Source organism: Cygnus olor, chromosome 17, assembly GCF_009769625.2.
Source record: "Cygnus olor isolate bCygOlo1 chromosome 17, bCygOlo1.pri.v2, whole genome shotgun sequence".
In the NCBI taxonomy this organism is placed as follows: domain Eukaryota; kingdom Metazoa; phylum Chordata; class Aves; order Anseriformes; family Anatidae; genus Cygnus; species Cygnus olor.
In genome coordinates, this window is record NC_049185.1 from 10,581,098 (window position 1) to 10,599,944 (window position 18,847).

An 18,847-nucleotide genomic window follows, 5' to 3' on the forward strand; every position below is an offset into this window, starting at 1 on the left:
AATGAGAGCTGACCTTGTCCAAAATTAGAACTCATGATTTAAAGTGCAAAGAAAAAATATTAACAAAAGTGTCAGTCCATGAACATGTGGCATCAGAAAGATTTTCACAGACAACCTGGCTAAGAATTACATCTTATTAAAATGGACGGCGATGAGGATTGCTGTGTGCAAGAGGTGAGAAGACAGCAGTTATTCTGCAGAGGATGCAAGGGGGACGGCCAGCCTTTCCTACTATAAAATCCAGGAGCTCTACAAAACACAGACATAAGCCAAAGACTGAGAAGGAGACTCTATGTTTTCTAGTCAATCTGTGAGAAATTACTGTTTTGTCAGAAATCAAAAAATAATCTCATCCTGGACATCAGGAATTAAAGTTATTACTGAATTTGCCCATCAATTTGAAATGGATATAAAACTCTCCCATTATTCCATGATTGCACATCCTATTCAATTTAATATGTGTGGGGCTCTGCTCTATTTATATAATAATGAAATAAAACAATACCTCCAACCTGACTGGAAAGCAGGAAGGCACTGGCAGCAAGTGAGACAACTTTCTCAGTAAGGTTGGATTACTGCACGCATTGGCTAAGTGTTCAGCATTTGGTTTTGATAAGCATTGTAAAGAGCATTTCCAAACTGTCCAGATTTGCTGAGCAAACAAAATCTGATGCTTTCATTAGCGCAAGAAATATTTGAAGAAGGATCTTTCTCTTCATGCTTCAGTTTTTCTTCCCAACAGACCCAGAAACTCCAAAGTAGACACACAAATACACACCAAAACAAAACAAAGAAACAATTAATTTATTGGAACTGGGCTGGAACTTCTGTGGAGATCATGGATGGGCCTAATTTTGTGCATCTTGCTATCTCATCTCACTTAATTTCTTTTCTTGGACAGAAAACTCATGGGATTGCCTTGTGCAGATCCTGTTGGTTTGCTTGGCCTTTTTCTGTCATAAAGCAGGTATTTATGCTCATACAACAAATGTGTTAAACACACATTTCCAGCAAGACTATTTACTGATAGTAGTTATTTATTGTTATTTATTTGCATATTGGCAGGACCAAGACATACCAGGTATGGAGCAGGGCCTTGCAGTGGTAGGTGCGAGATGAAAACTAGACAGACAGATGCTGTTGTCATGACGATTGCTATAGTTATCTCAAATTCGATCTTTCTGAACTTGCACTACTGAGTGCATGGAAAAGAAAAGGCCCTTCAGCCTCAGCAAGTCCTTGTTCATGAGGGCTCCCATGAAATTCACTTTCCCTTAATGCAGCTGAGAGCTGCCCATTAAGTCAAAACCACTCAGGACTCATAAGGTTCAACCAGTGGCCCTGCTCTCCACAAGTACCCGATAAGATGGCGAGACACAAGAAACGAGTATTTCCCTTCAAGACCGTTTGTGCAGACGCTGCAGCAGCCAAACAGAGTGAGGCAATGGTAACTGCGCGTCTGCCTGTCCTGCAGACAGCTTCCTCTTGAAAGAGATAAGAAAGGCATCCTTCATCCCTCCTCTGTCCCCAGGTCAGTGCTTTGATAAACACTCCTGATGTTCAAAGCAGCAAAAGAGGAACTGTATGAAGGGCTCCTTTGGGAAGCAACCTTTTAACCCAAGTCTTCTGTGCCCTAGAAAAGACACTGTTACGAGGCACAGCTGGCTGATCCTCCGCCATATGTGCAGATGTCCAGTATATCTTTGGCACCTACATCGTATGCTTGAAGACATCTGTGCCCTAATTTGACCTGAAGCAGGCATCCTAACATAAAGGGAAATCTTAGAATGCAAAGACAGCAGGCAAAGATAAATTATTGGGTAAATCAGACAAGAAAGGGTGGAAGGAAAGGATCTTTAAAGCAGTAGGTAAAGGCTTAGCTGTATTATTCCTGAAACTGTTACTGCAAGCTATGTGCATAAATTCTCCCGTGTCATTTTAAGCAGACGGATGCACATCACCGGAATGACTGGCCTTGCAAGCTCTGAGGGTTGCACTGGTAACTTGCCAGCAGACTAAAAGACTGCACCTAATTTGCACCAAAATATGAATAATGCTTAAAGCACGATACTCAGGAGGCCATAACGCTTGTTCGGATGTGACTTTTATATAAATTAAAGGAAATTGTTTCCCTCTTGGGCTTCAATAGTAAAGGATATCCACTGCTGATGTCTTCCTTCTAAAGCATCTCTCTGGCTTGGACAAATCAGTTTCTGCAGATGCAGATATGACCATATACGACTTCCCAAGCAGCTAATAGCACAGTAGTGGCACGTGTCATGCCAGCTTGGATCCTGCCTCAATTAACAGTCAGAAGGGCAAACAACTCTATGGAAAAAAATCCTGATCCATGAGCACCAAACCTCCAAGTCCTTGTGAAGACGGACGTCCTCTGCTCAGACTGCAAGGTTTTGTGGTCAGCAGGCACCACTGCCACCTTGCTGAGCTTTGCAAACCACACTGACCCCAAACTGTGCCAGGGGAAGGTGACCCAGATTTCAAACAATTAATACCTTCAACCCTGTTTGTAATGTCTGGATGCTCTTCTGTGTACCCATACATTGGGAATGCACTGCCTGTCTTCAAGTATAGCCAGCCACACACACTGCATGGCTTGCGGTTTTTCGAGTTTGAGACATGTTGTTCACATATGCTTCATTTTTTTTTTTCCAGCACAAGATAATTTCACTTTGCTGAAACCCCTTGGCAACACATGGTGCTGCCAGACAGAGGAAGGACCTGCACAGAACTGCGTAATGGCTTTGTTGCTTTCCTCTGTGCCCTGATGATATGAAACACAACCTGGTAACATCATTAGCTCTTTGCATGTGAATGCAATGATACCCAGCCAGTGTAAAAAAAAAAAAAAAAAAAAAAAAAAAGTGTTGTGGCAGGGGAAGTGATTGTGACACAGTCTGAAACATAAACATAACATCTGGAAGCACTCTTCCTGAGTCTGCCTCTTTATCAGACAGATGGCTGGAGAGCTGTAAGCCCACAGGCCTCTCAAAAGGTTCAAGGCCAAGAGGATAAAGTGCTACATCACAGCAGTTTTCCATTATGTCAGTTTTTCTAAACGTCTCTCCGTTCTCCCGCACTCTGTTTCTCTGCCCAGTTACGGAGACAGGCACTGCTGCGCTGGCAGAAATCAAAAGCACTGGGTGACTCTGTTCCTGTGCAAACAAAACAAAACATCCACAGGCAGAAACATCAGCCCAGGAACAGACTGAAGGCAGCTTGTACCAGCCCATTGCCAGGTTTGAAGAAGCAGGAAGGGAGTTAGGTCTAGATTAGCCCCTGTTGCTGCTACTTAGTGCTTGACATAGCAGATACAGGATACTCCTGCTTTGGCAGAGAAGGCAGCTTAAGAAATTCCCCTAACCCTTCTCATTCCTACCCTTAATCCATTGTTTTCATCCGCACGTCTGGCAGCATACCAGCTGGTAGAGGTATGCCATTTAAAAAAGTCTGTGAAAATTACTTAGGTTAAAAATAACCTTTGGTCTGTCTTGGAACAGCCTTTATATGCTGTGGTGACAGTCCAGAATAAGCTACACAGCAAGTACGAGACTTTTCAGCGAAGCTGCTCTCAGGGTAGATGTGGCACATCATAAATCAACCATACTTGCCTGGAACCAAACAGAGGCAAGGCTAAGATATGGAACTGATTGTGATAGTAACCAGAAATATCTCTTCATCTGTCCTGAGGACACATTTCAAACCCACCAGCTGTCCTCCAGACATGAGAAACAAGGGAAAACAACTGACCAAGCAGTAGTCTAGCCTTGTTTTCACTAATCAACACACTGTTGCTATCCTCATCAATAGTTACTTGAATCTCAGCACAAATTGCATTATGAGGCACACAAACATTGCTGATTTCAAGCTGTTTTCAGCTACTTGCTGCAGTGGTAAAGTTTTTTCTGAATAAATCAAAGTTAAGAAGCTACGGCTCTTTGCTTTAGTGGCACAAATTTAAATAGAAAAAATACTACTTAAAAAGTAAAAAAACATGGCCCACATATTCTCAAAATGTAAGTGTAAACAATTATTCGTGTGAGGTACCTAAAAAAGGTCCCTTGGTTTTTGTTACTTATATAATGTGAAAACTGTTACCTGCTGAGTGGTGTTGCACCCGGATACAAACTGCTTGCTTCAAAACGCTTACGAAGTAATTACAGCCATACACTAACGATAGTAGAAAGATGAAAGAAAAGAAAAGCAACATGGCAAGAAAAATGAGTTGTTTTATGGAGTCTGGGGATTTGTTTCCAGGGATGTGAAGGGGAAGGAGTGCAATGGTTCACCATGGTGTGTCAGGGAGACTCCCAAGTAAATAAGTGTGCAGAGAAAGGCCAGGAGTTCCTGTTCACGTGCTTAACTACCTAACACATCACCTTCTTCATTATGATCAGAAGGAGCTCTGGGATGAGGTTTTATCTTGTTTCCACAAAACAGTTTGCAGGAGGCAGCACACCAATACACTGAGAATTTACTATTAATTTAAGAAATATTCTGACTTTTCACAACCAACTGGGCACATGTGACAACACAAAGGGAGAGCCAAATTACTCCTGCTGGTTGCAGTACAGAGGAATAAAGCACAACTGCAGAAGACCTTTCATTTTCCTTTCCTGCTAGCTCATTCTCTGAGCTGTGATAGAAATAGCTGGTCACGCAAAGAAAAGGAACATACTGTCATCCTCACAACAGGCTGTGTGAGTGTTCATAAAGCACTCAAGAAGTATAAATGTTTACTTACTTTTCAGAAGCTCTTTGGTAAAGGCCATAGAAAATAACACTCCCTGCTTAAATTAACCAACGTATCTGTGAAATCACTGAGTTTACTACAGGAGAAAATTAGTCTGTGTTGATGCTGGCGCTCCAGAGTGGTAGCTCACATGTACGCTGACCTTGCTACAGAACTGCACGTTGCTCAGATGCACTACACTGCTAAACCACTCTGAAAACGCTGGCGGCAGCACAGAAAGATCCCATTAGGGGCTTGCAATTCTTGACCAAATTAAATCAGTTTAATAGAATATTTCTACTCTGCACAGAGGGCTCCAAGTGACGCTCAGTAATAGTAATGCCTGCTACATTGTGTGCTTTCCCATTGGGATCTCAGTACACACACCCCTAAGTTTCTCCATCAAGCTCATCCTCATATATTAACATTTCATTCAAACCTAGGCTTGTCATGCTTTCAGAAGACAGGGACTATTTACATACACAAGTAGAGAGAGGCGTTAATTAAAACATTGACTTTTATTTGCATAATCAGTGCTAAAAATATTTTTATAGGTTAATTAGACTTTATGCAAATTGGATTAAGAAGATTTAATTTGGGATTTGATAACCTGAGTATTATAGTTCTGCAGTTGTAAATATGTTCAGAATCACATGCTGTTCTATAGCCATGTTTTCCCTTTCAAACTGTTTTTTTTTTTTTTCCTTAGTTCTGGCAGGCTTAAATGAGTTATTTTTCCTTTCCTCACTCCACACCACCCCCACCCTCACCCCCCCCCCCCAATCTCCACTAAAAATCTCAGTAGCTGCAATGATACTAAGTGTAAATACAATGAATGAATGAGCTGCTCATGACAAGAGAAATTTCCACACTTTATGGAAGTCTAATTTTCCCAGGCACTCAAACTGGGCACAGAATATGAGTGTTAAAACCTGCTCAGGTTTTCTGTGCCTGAAGATAGTACAGATCCACTGCATGGGAAAGCAAAAGCCAACACAGAATCCACTGAAGGGTTTATGATACTCTTCAATGAGCCCAGGTTTGAGGCTAATAAGCGTAGAGCTTGGGAAACATTGCTTAGATCTGTACAATGGAAATGCTCTGCGTGGACTAATGAACAACAGTGTTGTTAGACTTCAAAAGATGACACCCAGCATGAGCCAAATGATTTCCACTGAAACCAACAGTGTACAAATTCACTGCATGATGTGGAAGACAATCAGAGTTCCTGAAAAAGCACCACTTCTATGGCTGTGGAACAGCTAGACTAACTCTCAGTACAAACATATCAAACAGGAAAGCAGGCACTGGCAGGCCAGTTCATACCAGTGCTTCCTGGAGTGTGTGGCTGCCTCTGACAGTTACCAGTGCATGGCCTAGCAAAGGAAACTCTAGTTCTGGAAGAAGAAATGATTTGCAAAAGGGGATTCTGCCATATTACACACAGGACACTAAATACTGAAAGCTTTAAATTATCCTGTACCTGAAAGTTACAGTGGCTCATCCTGGAAGAATTCATTACTTGCTTGGTGAGCCAACCATGGAGGCTGTGATATGTTCAGAGAAACAAGGTCAAAACTATCTAGCCAAAAAATTACTTTCAGTAAAAACCTTTAAAATTAAGGATATTTATATCCATGCCAAAATGATCCCCTCTCCCAACCTTAGGCCTATTTTTTTTTTCTCTCATTTAAACTGATTAATTTCATTACCTGGAAACTGAGATGTCCTGTTATAGATCAGCAGATGGTACCATAGTTAACATAAGTGTCTCCAGATTTCCAGGCTACAATTTTAATAGCTATGAGTAGTGGTAATGTGAGCCCTAAGTCTTTCAACCAATGAATGGTATCATGGATATAAATGAGTTTAATGTGCCGAGAAGATGAGGTTTCATACCTGTTCCTTGAACTTGGTGCTATCCTCTGACAAATAACTGTTGCGGTCGAATGCTTTCCACCATTCCCCACTTCTTGTTTCACGTCCCATTGCTGGGGATCACTTGTCTTTGCACTGAGAATATTTACACCTTTCTTCACCTTTGCCCTGTTGGAAACAGCAGTTGTAAAAAGTTTATAGGAGTCATTCAGGACTGTGATCTTCCTAATATAGCTCAGGCATGGAAATCTCAATGTATCAAAATTAAGCTAAGTATTAAAGACGTTTCTAATCCATAAGTAAATGTAGACTGATATAATGAGTGCAGATCTAAGGCCACCTATTACTTTTTTTTTGGACAGAATCAAATTCCTGCGTGCCTTTATATGTTCTGCCAACAGTAGGCTGGAGGTATGACAAAGACTAAACTTGTAGGACAGTCTGCACTCGACGTTTATTTCTTTATTCCGGTAACAATTTCTTTCAAAGATAAATTTGTCCCAACAGAGAAGACTTCATAAGGTTCTGTTCATCTGTATCAAGACAAGCTTGTGCTTGATCATTGCACCGATGAATATTTCACTTGAGAATTTTAAATAATCCACCTATATATATAGTATTCTTCTAGCTATTAGTGGACAGGTTGCTCTTCTGCCTTCTCTGTGACAGATTTCCTAGGAAATTTCTGTTTCTGTTTGGAATCTCCAGTCTGGAGAGAATGCAGCCATTGGCTAATACAAGGCTTTTTAATTCAGTGATATTCTTCCAGGATGCAAATTTCTGCCACTGTTACTTGTTATGCCCAGTAAAAAGTTAACTGTATTTATCCAGTGATGCTAGTATCATCAGCAATAACTGCATGGAGGGTTAATTAATGAGTATTTGCTTAATTAAGGAGCATTTGTACGAAGAACTCCCAGCAAAGATGCTATTTAGGTGCAGAACATATAACTTCTGACCTCCAGTTCTATTACAAAACATCAAGAATAAGCAGTTCAGGTACTTATACTTTCTCTACAAAAAGACAGAGGCACAAAATTCCACCAGCCCAGAGGACTGATACGAAAAGATGCATATGCATATCTTTAGACATTAAAACACTAAAAATGTAGCCATGAATAATGTGAGCAAGTATAATTGTTTTCCTGAAGATTTTTAATACTGAGACAAAACCAATTAATTTAAGACACTGAAAAAGAAAACATTTTTTTTTCTTTGTATAAAAGCAAAGCGCTTAATTCTCTCATTTGCAACAAGAAACACAATGGAGCTTCACAAATTACAGTCTTGTTCTAGTAAAACTAGCACAAACTTGATGTACCCCCTAATGCCTTCAGTTGAATTACCCAGAAATAAAACCAAGAAAAAGTAAGGGGAGAATCAAATCTGCTACTGAAGTTTCATTAAAGCCTTAAGCCCCATTAAGTTTTCCAGCATGCAGTTCAAATAAATGAACAATAAATAAATAAACATTTCATTAATAAGAAAACACTACTACCAATCTTGAAATCCATACAAATCCATCTGCATGCTTTTGGTAGCATGTATTTTAGGAGACATTTGGACATATTTTAGGATACTGTTATTTAGCTACTGGGGAGAAGTAAAACCTGATCATTTAAATACTTTGTTCAGCTGCTCTTTGAGATGGACTTTGAAATGGCATAATGTCAGTCAAAATGAAGTTCCTCATGTTTGGATTTTCAACAGAATTACAACTTCCTCAGCAGCTGTAAATTGCCCTTTCCATCATGTAGCTTGACATATTCGATACCTGGTCTCCTGTTAATTAGGATGGACATTTTGTGTGGTCAAGGTTAGCAGTAAAATACACTGCCAGAGGACGAAAGACCATGGCTACAATGCCATTTTGTTAATTAACTACAATATGGGGCATTAAGTTGAGTGGTTTTCACATATGCCATTATATAAAGCCCTTTGGAAAAAAAAAAAAAAAAAAAAAAATTCCATCCCAGGGTAAAGTAGGTTATGTTTAGCGAGAAAAATCAATGTTGTGATTGCACTTAGCACTGGAATTAGGGTATGAACACCCAGAAGATTGAACTTCCTAAATAAATATGCAGAAGCACAATTTGCAACTCTCTCTCTAAAAAGGGCATTGAGTTTTATATAACAAGGTCAATGGATGAATCAGAATTAAGTCAGAGTAGTGAGCCCCATGCATTTTTAAATGCAGTCTGTACCCATATGCTACAAATGTTTTCACTTAATTTTTTATTTACTTAGTGTTTGAGTGCTAGCAAGGAAAAGTCTATTTAATTCCTTAACAAAAATCCATTGACCTTGTTGTATGCCTGTGATTAAATATTAATTTTTTAAAATCAATAGTGCCAACTTTGTATATAAAAATTTGTAACTTATAGTACCTCAATAAACCTTGAGATAGAGGACCTGAAGGCCAAATTGCTTGACAGTCTCCTGTATTTACCCACCTAATCTATGCAGTATATATACATTAAGCATGTTTACTTAAGGGAAGCAGGCACGGCGACAACAAACGGAGGTGACAAACAGCTGAAGTACTCCAGGTTCCCTCAGTGCATGCTTCCCCACCCACTCATACTGCAAAATTCTCCCATCTGCCGTGGCTGCTTATGCTCACAGAAAGGTGGTTTTGCACAGCTCTACAGCCTGGAAGTATCCACCAGCACAACTAGAAGTTGTCACTTTGGACTTCCACCCAAGTGGAGTCAAAATGTCCCACCCCAACTTTTTTCTATCTAATTATGGCATTTTCTGTGGGTGTCAGTAAATGTCCTCTGTCGCTGTGGCTATGTGCTCTCCATGGCAGTAGGATAAACTAAAGCATGGTGCCAGGTCTGCTGACCAGTAACAAAAATCACCCTCCCCTTCCTCTGGATCTAAACACATACCCTGCTAAGCAAGCCACCTACATATGCACAAAACTTCAAGGGCAGCTCATTTAGTTGAGTTTGATGAAAAGTTAAGCACAGTTTTTGATCTTTTGACGAAAGCAGACCTTGCAATGGAAAGATGAAAGAAAGACCATCATTAGGAACAGAACAGAATACCAGAGGTCAGCTTCAATCCCATTCTACACAGAAGACTCCATCTGAACGAGATTTTGAAGCTTTATGAACACATGGTAGCCAGAATGGGGCTTCTTGCTTCAAATTCTAAGGTTATTAACTCACAGCCCAGGAAATCTCTTCCTCAACTTTGTCTCAAAATAACTGGGTAACAGATTTCTCTCTTTAATTCCTTCAAAGGGAAAATTAAAACATTTCACTTGGCATGCTGAGCAAGCTGCATCTTAAAGACATTACTGAAAAAGTCTCCAGCAGCTCACCTACATATCATTACATAACTGTCATCCAGACCAAGTAAAAATATTTACTGACACAATCTCACACCGAATGCATTTGTGTAAGTTTGCAATTTCCAAGCAAATATTGTTTCCAATTGAAGCTTTTAGTTGTACACAAAGATTTTCATTTAGCACCTTACCTTCCTAATGTGTCAAACTTAGAAATGACACTTCTAATTAATACAGGGTGATCAGAGCTGCAGATGAAAATCTTACCATTCCATTTCACTGTCCTCAAATTACAAGAAACCTCAGCAGTGTTTAGACATAATACTATACAGCTGATAAAGACAGTAACTGAAAGGCAATTGAATCAGCAACAGCCAGAGCTGAAGATGTGACTTACAACTGTAGGAGCTCAAATTATAAGTCCCTATTTAAATTTAAATTTTAATCTCGCATAAGTGCTTATAGCCATGGGAGGGTTCTACCACCTGCAGCAGGGCCTAGATGGGACAGACTACTGACTACTGCACACATTTCTTCATTTGCTCTATGATTTTGCTGATGTTTACTAATCCTAGAGGGCATCACCTCTGTCACTTCAGAGAAATAAGGAAGAGTCCTTGCTTCATGCTTCCGCACTTCCCTGGTACAGCCAGGGCACAGCCTGTTGATCAGATCTTGCAGTGAGCCATCCAGGAAGCTAAATCCTCCACAGATTAACACTACCACCTTAGCTCACCAGTAAGTTAGGAAAGGGGGGAGCAGGACTGTACCCTTGGCAGCAGCAGCTGACTCTTACATTGGGTTAGCGGTACTGGCGGGCTGCACTCCAAAAAATTTGCAGAGCAGCTGGGATAGACAAGGCTCCCCTGGAGAATAAAAAGCTAAATCAATAGTAAATTCCTATAGGCTCCATAATACCTGGAATAGTTTTCCAGTCACTAAACTTTCTGGTCCTGTTAGACTGTCTCTTTTCAGAGGGTTATACTTAGCTCTGCATCTTCTGCATTATGCTCCTCATAAATGCCATGCTATTCCCAGCGTGCTGTACTTTGAGCGCAGGCCGGTTTCAGATCAGTGACCACTGAGTTGTACAGTCTCTTCAGCTCACATCTGTTGCCCAAGCTGCTGTGCTGGAAGACCTTTCTTTAGGAAGTATTCAAAACGTAACTATTAAAGACAGATGCAAGTTCAGTCTAAGTGGAGGGACCAGCTCATCTGTGAGGTACGCCTCAGGTCTCGCGTGCTGAGCACAGGCCACACCACACGGGGTGAGGGAATGCTGGCGCTAAACCCACTGTACTTCCACAGGTAAATCCCCATCTATTTGTATTTGCCAAATTGGTGTTTCAACTTAACAAATACTGACCCCTTTTGGTCAGTCCTCTCTGGAGCTTCAATGTTTCTTGCAGCTCTGCTACTCCTCCCTTAGCTGCCCAGACTAGGAGAAACCTTTGACATTACTGACTCTAAAGGTCACATTGTAAGAAATGATTTTACCCTACCTCCTAAGACCCAGGGAGCCTCTCCTGGTGGCCTGTTTCTGGGCTGCGCCTTACAGTAAGTCCCTAACCTTTCTGGGTTTTGCCAAAAAATTTTCAACTTCTTCCTGCCATGATTTAACTTCACTCCTTTCTTTCTTTGTTCCTAACATAAATCAGGAGATTAAAGCCAGCTGCAGGAACCCATAAAACCAGGCAGGAGACTAACCACTGCAATTAAGCAAGATTTGTTTTATTAAGCAAGTCTTTTTCCTTTCATCTATGTGAAATGAGTTGATAGATCTCACCACAGCTCTGAATGAACTGGACAGCCATCTGCCTTGCAAAATAATATTCATTAGAGGCCTTGTTGCTGGTCTTAGTTGAGAAGCCACAAGCAGAACATAAGACTGCGGGCTGGTTAGCCGTGTCGACCTTTCAAATATGCTTCTTTGATTTGCAGAGTACATGGACAGAGTGGGTGTGATTAAGTGGCTATGGCTCTGCTCGGGGAATAGTGGGGATCAGATGTCAGCTCCAGGCTTCCTGCACAACTCTACGCAAGCCTCAGGAGCCCTGTTTGCCTCCGTCCTACCCCAGCAAGCAGATTTCCACCTGTGCTTCGCATGGCCACCCCTTTGCTACAGAGGTTTTCATTTATAAGCCAAATGCACAGGTAAGCAGCAAAAGAGAGCCCCATCTCATCTGGGGAATTTAGGTACAAAATTTATTAGGTAATACATTGCTGCTAACAGCAGTATTTCAGACTTGGTTCCCATTAAATAGGCTAGTATGAAGGGCCATCCATGCAAGAATTTTGTTTTCTTTGATTTCTAGATTTACAGTATGGGCTGATCATTACTATAATGGAAAATCTTGATCCTCAGAGCATCTGTTTTCCTTCAGGCACTTTCTTTTTCACATAGTATCCAGAAAAGTCCTTCAGGAAATGTTTTTTTTTAAAAAAAAAAAAAAAAAATTTAAAAAAAGAGTAAATGTCCCTGAAAATGTAGGTATTTAGCCCTCACTTCTGGCTTCTTCCCATTTTCTTTTCACTTTTTAGAATGTTGGTCTATTTGAAACAACTTTGAAAAAAATGCCATGTCAATACAAAAAAAAAAGAAATATTTTACTATGAAAATACAGTAATCAAATCCTTAAGAACCTCTAAACCAGAATGCCTAAGCTTCTTGAATACAGGTTTAATTCTGTAAGCAGCAGAGGCATATTGCAGTATTTCTGAAACTTCCTCTGTCAGCTGAATTGCACTAAATTCAGCTCCCTCAAAATTGCATATTTTGGTGACTTCACTGTCCATCAAAATTATATAATTCCTTCCACTTCCAGTGAGGAATCCTGGGATTCAAAATCTCTCAGGGGCTGTTCTTTTATAGTGCTTCTTACATAACTGAAATTCCCTGAGACACTAGGAAAATCAGCTGTCTTTTATTTCAATGGAATAGGTGCTTCAAATCCCTTAGGAAGCTTTGAAGAGCTCAGCTGCAAGGCACGAGGTGGATGCTGTCAGCTGTATTTTATTTTATTTTTTTTCCTAAGAAGAAATTAAATGGGTTTGGGGATTTTCCAGTCACAGACTTCTTTGGTTTGGGCCAATTTCTATGGTTAACTCTTCATTATCATTCCCAGTCCTCTTTAGATCTCAGGTACTTCATTGTTTATGTAAAAAGAAAAGGAAAAAGAGATGTTATCTGTGAAGCTTGGATAACACTACTGAAGTCTAAAAGCTAGTCATTTAACCCTCTAATATATCTCATGGCAAAACTGCTTTCTGCAGCTCTGAATGTTAATAGCACTAGTTAAGGGATTAGAGGAAAGACAGGAGGAAAACACATATACATAAATAAAAGCAAGAGGGAACTACACAACACAGAGAATCTGGATCTGTCTTCCAAGCTGAAAGGAAACTCAATCTGAATTTACAACCTGTTAATATTCTGCCTCCAGCAAAGATAAACACTGTAAGCTCCTAATGTTCACAGGAGCTGTCACAGGGCTGCTACTGTGTTTAACTTGCATACTCCAGTTCATCCTGTTTTCAGAGAAACAGCCACATTTCAACCTAGTTATTACCAAGTTATTCTCAAATCCACTGGTCGAGAAGAGTATTTAAACTTGAGGCAGCTCATAGGAGCTCTAAACCTAAGGGACTTCATGGCTACTATAAGCTATATTTGCTCTCTGCCTTGGATAACTGCATTGTGGAGCCACCTAGGTGGTAAAACCACTGTCATTGAGCTCAAATTATCAGAGCAGTAACAAGATATTAAACAAGATGGCCCAAAGTAGAAGAAAAAAAAATCATGCACCAGATAACTCCAGTTTAGCGTACATCCTCCTTTGCTTAACTCCCCAGTCCATAGCTTCAAGAATTTCTTTGGACATAGCTGGTTTTTTGTTTGTTTGTTTGTTTGTTTGTTTGTTTGTTTGTTTTTTTCCAAAGCTCAGCTCCTAGTCCTCTGGAATTGGAGGGAAAACACAGAAGAAAAAGTGTTTTCAACAAGAAAAACCCCATGCTTGCTTTTGTAATCCTTAATATTTTTGCGATGCTTGATATGGGCATCCCAAAACATAAAAATCTCTTCCCATTATGAAGGATGGAGATCCCATTGTGATAAGCACTATCCAAATATGGAGCAGGAAGATTTTCCTCACCTCAGAGTTTACAAAATAATGTAACTATTAATCAACAGATAGGGACATACAATGTGGAAGCACAGAAACACAGGATCACAAGACTGCTCTCTTCAACCTCTTTTTTTATAACCCTTTTCCTGTTACCTCATGGAATTAGCAGGAAATCTGGGCTCATAAGAAACTCAAGGGAAGCTCTTACTGAGACAACTGAAGTCCTATAGTGCCTGGGAGGTGTTTGCAGCAGTGTTACAATACCATTGTACTCCCCCATGGTAAGCATTTCAGATACTTATGCTTAACTGAAGAGAGGACAGGGTGAATTTGCAGATTTCTTATGATTTATTCACCCTTTCAATTTCTTTAAAGAGTACATGAGTAGAAAGGCTCCTTTATGATCTGAAACTCAAAATAACCAACGGGTACAAGTCAAAGATCCATCTCATGGCCCTGCAAGGAACTGAAGAAAGTTATGCATAACCCACATCTAGGTAAACTCCCTGTGAAGTTCACTAAAGGTGAACATTCATTTATAATGAGGTATTACGCCTTATATGAGCAACCATTGGAAACTATGCTCTCCTGTCTGTTGAAAAGTAAGTTGGAATAAGCAGCTGTCTCACACCAAAACATGCTTGCAGAGAGAGAAAGATGGGTGTTAGTAAACAAAAAATTCTCGTGGTGAATCCAGAGTGCAGATTCAGCTGCACGTGCTAAATACAAGCTCATCACCTTCACAGATCTAGTTAATAGATCCAGAGACATTTTTTGGATAGATAAATGAATTGAGATTTTATTTGCTGCTCCATGCAGTTTCTATTACTACAAAAAGATCTTTAAGCAGCATATTTGTGACATTCCCCCAGCTGCCGGAGCAACAGCAGTGCTGAGGAAAATATTTAATGTTTGCAGTAGTTATTAGGATTATTACTTAGACCCCAAGTGACTTTTTAAAGTAATCTTCCTCTGCAATCCCTTTGTGTTTTTAATCCCATCCACACTCCCCCTTCAGCAGCTGTTACGGACACAATTTTGCCATCAGCCATGAAGGCTGTGTTTCCTTTTCCCTTAGAGAAATATAATATCTGAGATCAACTGCTAGAAAGAGGAAGGGGCAGGTATCCTTAAAACATCATGAAAGAGAGGAGTCATTCAGGCAAATACTTGTTTCAAATGTTAGGTGTTATAGTATGTATTTGTACAAGCAATAAAAGAAGGGACTGATTAGCAGGTGGTTCATCCCCAAGATGCAGTACTCTTTTGTACTCTAATCGGTCTATCTTTTCTACTCTAATCAGTGGACTCAGGGATGGACCATTTTACCGTTATCCTGGACAAGATAACTCCCTTGATGTCCCACACAGTAGGGAGTTTGCTGACTCCACGGGTGCTATCATAACTTGTGCTGCCCTCCATTTAGTCCTGCCTCCTCCCTGCCTCTTTGAAGTACCGAGCAGCTCCAACCAGCCAGGGGCAACCTTCTGGCACAGATGAGTGCCAGAACTGCCATTGACAAAGCAGAAATATTTCTAAAAAAGATAAGTGCAGATTAAAATGAGAATTATGGCAACAGGTTTCCTTTTTATCCCTTGTGCTCTAATACTTGCTTTCCTCATCGTGATCCTCAGACTTGCATATAGTCACTTTAAGTCACGTTAACACTGCTGCTGTTCTTGCACACCTTGTATTCTAATCTGCATGCTAACAGTACGATAGAAATACTACAAAGGTGGTCTAGGGGAATACAGCAGACAGAACTGCTAGCTTTATGTTTAAATTGAGTCTTAACCTGGTAAAAGCTGCCAGTGATCTACAGTACTGCAGCCTCCAAATTGGGTTCTTTCATGCTTTAAGTTTACCCAGTAATAGCAGAGATCCTTGTGCCCTGAGGCAGTTGCTGGTAGTTTGTGTATTTAGGTGCAGACCTGAAGCCCTTGAGATCAGCACAAAAAAAAAAAGAAGCCCAAGCACTGCTGCTGACCTCAAAGGCCTTGGACCAGATGCATGCAGCACACATGGGTTTCCACGGGGCCACCAGCTGGCCGGCCACAGCCAGTGGGCAGTCAGTGGGAAGGGCATGCGATGGAAACTCACGTGGATCAGAAGTGCGAAAACAATAAATTTAATAATTTTTTTTTATAAATTACTGGTGGGATGTGTCTCAGGGAGTTCGAGTTAGGGAGAAAACCACTCTCATCCTCCTGCAACTTGTTTTGTAACATAAATCCATAGTTCTATTTTTTTCCAGAGTTACTGGGTGACAGACACATTTTTCTTATCATAAAGAAACACTTCAAAACATGGTGGGTTTTACCTTGTAAGTGCATGTATACACTTGTCTATATGTACAAACACACACGGTACTTCATATACAGTTACTTCTTATTTCTCTCTGCTGTCTTTTCCTTTCCATTATCAGTCCCTTTGTATTTGCTTTCTCTCAGCTTTGTATACCTCTGCACATCCTCTTGTAACACTCTGTTTTTATTCCTCTCATTTATTTTCACCTTCTTCTTTCATTCAGAGATTTGTCTAACCGGCCCAGTCACCACCCTGTTACAGGTAACTTCCAGCCTGCCCATCCCTGCTCTTCTTCAGCTGCACTGGGAGGTAACCCTGAATCCAGCCCTACAGCTTCAGCTCCTTATTTCTTTGGATTTAGTTTGCAGATGGGTCACATCACAGTGCAGAGGTGTCATTTTATTCTTCAAAAGAAACGTACAGTCATTTTCAATAAGCATGGGCCTGGGGCCCATTCACTGAGGTTGCCAGACAGTATTCACACAGTCAGCGAGTCACTCTTAGACTGTGAACTTCTGGTGTACAAAAGTATTTGTTAAGTTAAGTAAATATGTCCCTCAACTTTTACACAATTCCTTAGTGGAGAAGTTCTCTTCATGTCTCTACCTCATGATCATGCCTGTTCTCCCATCTGAAGACTTGCTCCTTTTTGGGACACGCTCTCTCTGATTTTGGGCTGACTTGTCTTGTCTAGATCTAAATAGCATTGACTAATGTATCCCAACAAAAGGAGCCCCTTAAATTCTTTGTACATTAGGTAAGTGGTGTCCAATTCCTGTTACAGAAAACTAGGAATAAGTATTGACTATGACAGAAATGAGCCTGCCCAGCTGCAGGACTGTTACAACGAAGGATTAGGAACAAGAGTTCAGGCAGCAACTCGCTTGAAAGTTGCTTTCCATTTCCCTTTTGTATGTATTTGGTTTGCCTTATTCCTGGCTCATACCTAACTGTAACAGCAATTACTGCTGCAGAACATCTCAGTCAACTCTCTCCTATCTGACCACAGAGGGCTGTCATCTTTAATACGAATTACAGACTATCAAAGAAAAGGGTTTCCTATAGAAACTCACTAGGAAGTTAGAGATGAAATAAACACTGCAATCAAAATAAAAGCATGACTTGACACTTTTTTCAACAAGGCACTGTTCTCCCCTTTCAAAGGGCTGAGAAGCTTTTTTGTGGGGACAGGTTAGGAGTGAGCAGGCAGATGTCTGTACATTAGAAACCACGAGCCTTTTGTTTATTGCTGCACAGTTACAGGATCAGGTTTTACACCTTTGATTTTCCAGGCTCCCTTAGGTCATCAATATTATCTCAACAACCATTGTTGGACGTGCCCAAGGGCAACAGTTCCCTTGGGCTACCATCAGGCATTTCAGCAAGATCTTTTATAGACCCTTTTTTTTTTTTTTGGGGGGGGGGGGGCTGAACCTGCACTTGAGGACAACTGTGAACTCTTGAGGCCAAAATGAACAGAGCGAAGTCTTGAGAGGTCAACAAACTGTTGAACTCCTTTGACATATTGCAGAAACCAGTGGGAAGATTCTGGGATGTATCAAAAGAAAACCAGCTTTCGGTGAAAGCCGGAGGCAACAGCTTGCTCCTGGATGCAAATATTAAGGTCATGATACACTTAAAAAAAGAAAAAAGCCACCCACAAGATGAAATAGAGTAGTATATTTCTAACACTTATTGTGTTTATTCCTTTTCTTTGTAAGGATTACAAATCAGCATAAATCATGTTTTCTTTCTTATCTCCTGGGGAGTCTTTTTTCCCTCCACAACTCTCCCCAAAAGTCATTTCAATTAATACAACTGCAGCCAGCTACTAACTGCAGGGATGAAAATCATTTTGTTTCAGTTTGATGCAGCAGAAAAGCACTAGACCTAAATAGCATATGACAGGGCAGAACACAAGCACCTGATTTAGAGTTGCACAAGCTTCAGCAGCAACAAAGGATGTGCTTTCCAAAAATGCTGAAGCAGCTACCCCCAACACTGTCTGTATCAGACTAATAACATCCAAAAATAAATGAAATGTTTGGTAACCGAGCACGTGCATACATACATGAATACACACATGGAGCATCCCCCTGCAATCAGACTTTAAGGGCTGCTACAGAACCTCAGTTCATGCTCTCCAGCCTCCTATGCAATTTCTGTTAAAGCCATCTCAGGTTGTGGAGAAAAGCTTGGAAATGTCACAAGTGCATTATAATGGCTCAAACAGTAGTTACTGAACAAAAAGAGCACTAATATATAGCATTATACATCCTCTTTCCACTTCCCTCTAGTTTGGGGGCACTTGATTCATAACTTTCAGATGCTTAGGACTGGCAAAGCTGCTGCACATTGTATTTTTTGGTCCACAGAAAACCAGTATGGGCTTGCAGCAATCCTCCGCTCCATTTCTGTCCTATTCTGCAGAGTACTTCTAGAAATAGGTGAGAAAAATTTAGTCTACAGGCTTCATGTTGTGGTAACGAC

The 18,847-nt window shown here is 40.6% G+C and overlaps 1 protein-coding gene across 3 annotated transcripts in view; it reads right to left on the reverse strand.

Annotated features, from left to right (window-relative positions):
* The window catches only part of TMEM132C (transmembrane protein 132C), a 203,204-nt gene that overhangs the window by 82,012 nt on the left and 102,345 nt on the right, over nucleotides 1-18,847 (reverse strand). For 2 of the 3 annotated variants that reach the window (XM_040577123.1, XM_040577125.1), the window contains exon 3: nucleotides 6,650-6,796. The exons of the other annotated variant lie outside the window; for it this stretch is intronic. In XM_040577123.1, the coding sequence (XP_040433057.1) occupies nucleotides 6,650-6,796 (147 nt within the window). The remainder of the gene's footprint in view (nucleotides 1-6,649; nucleotides 6,797-18,847) is intronic. 3 annotated transcript variants of the gene reach the window in all.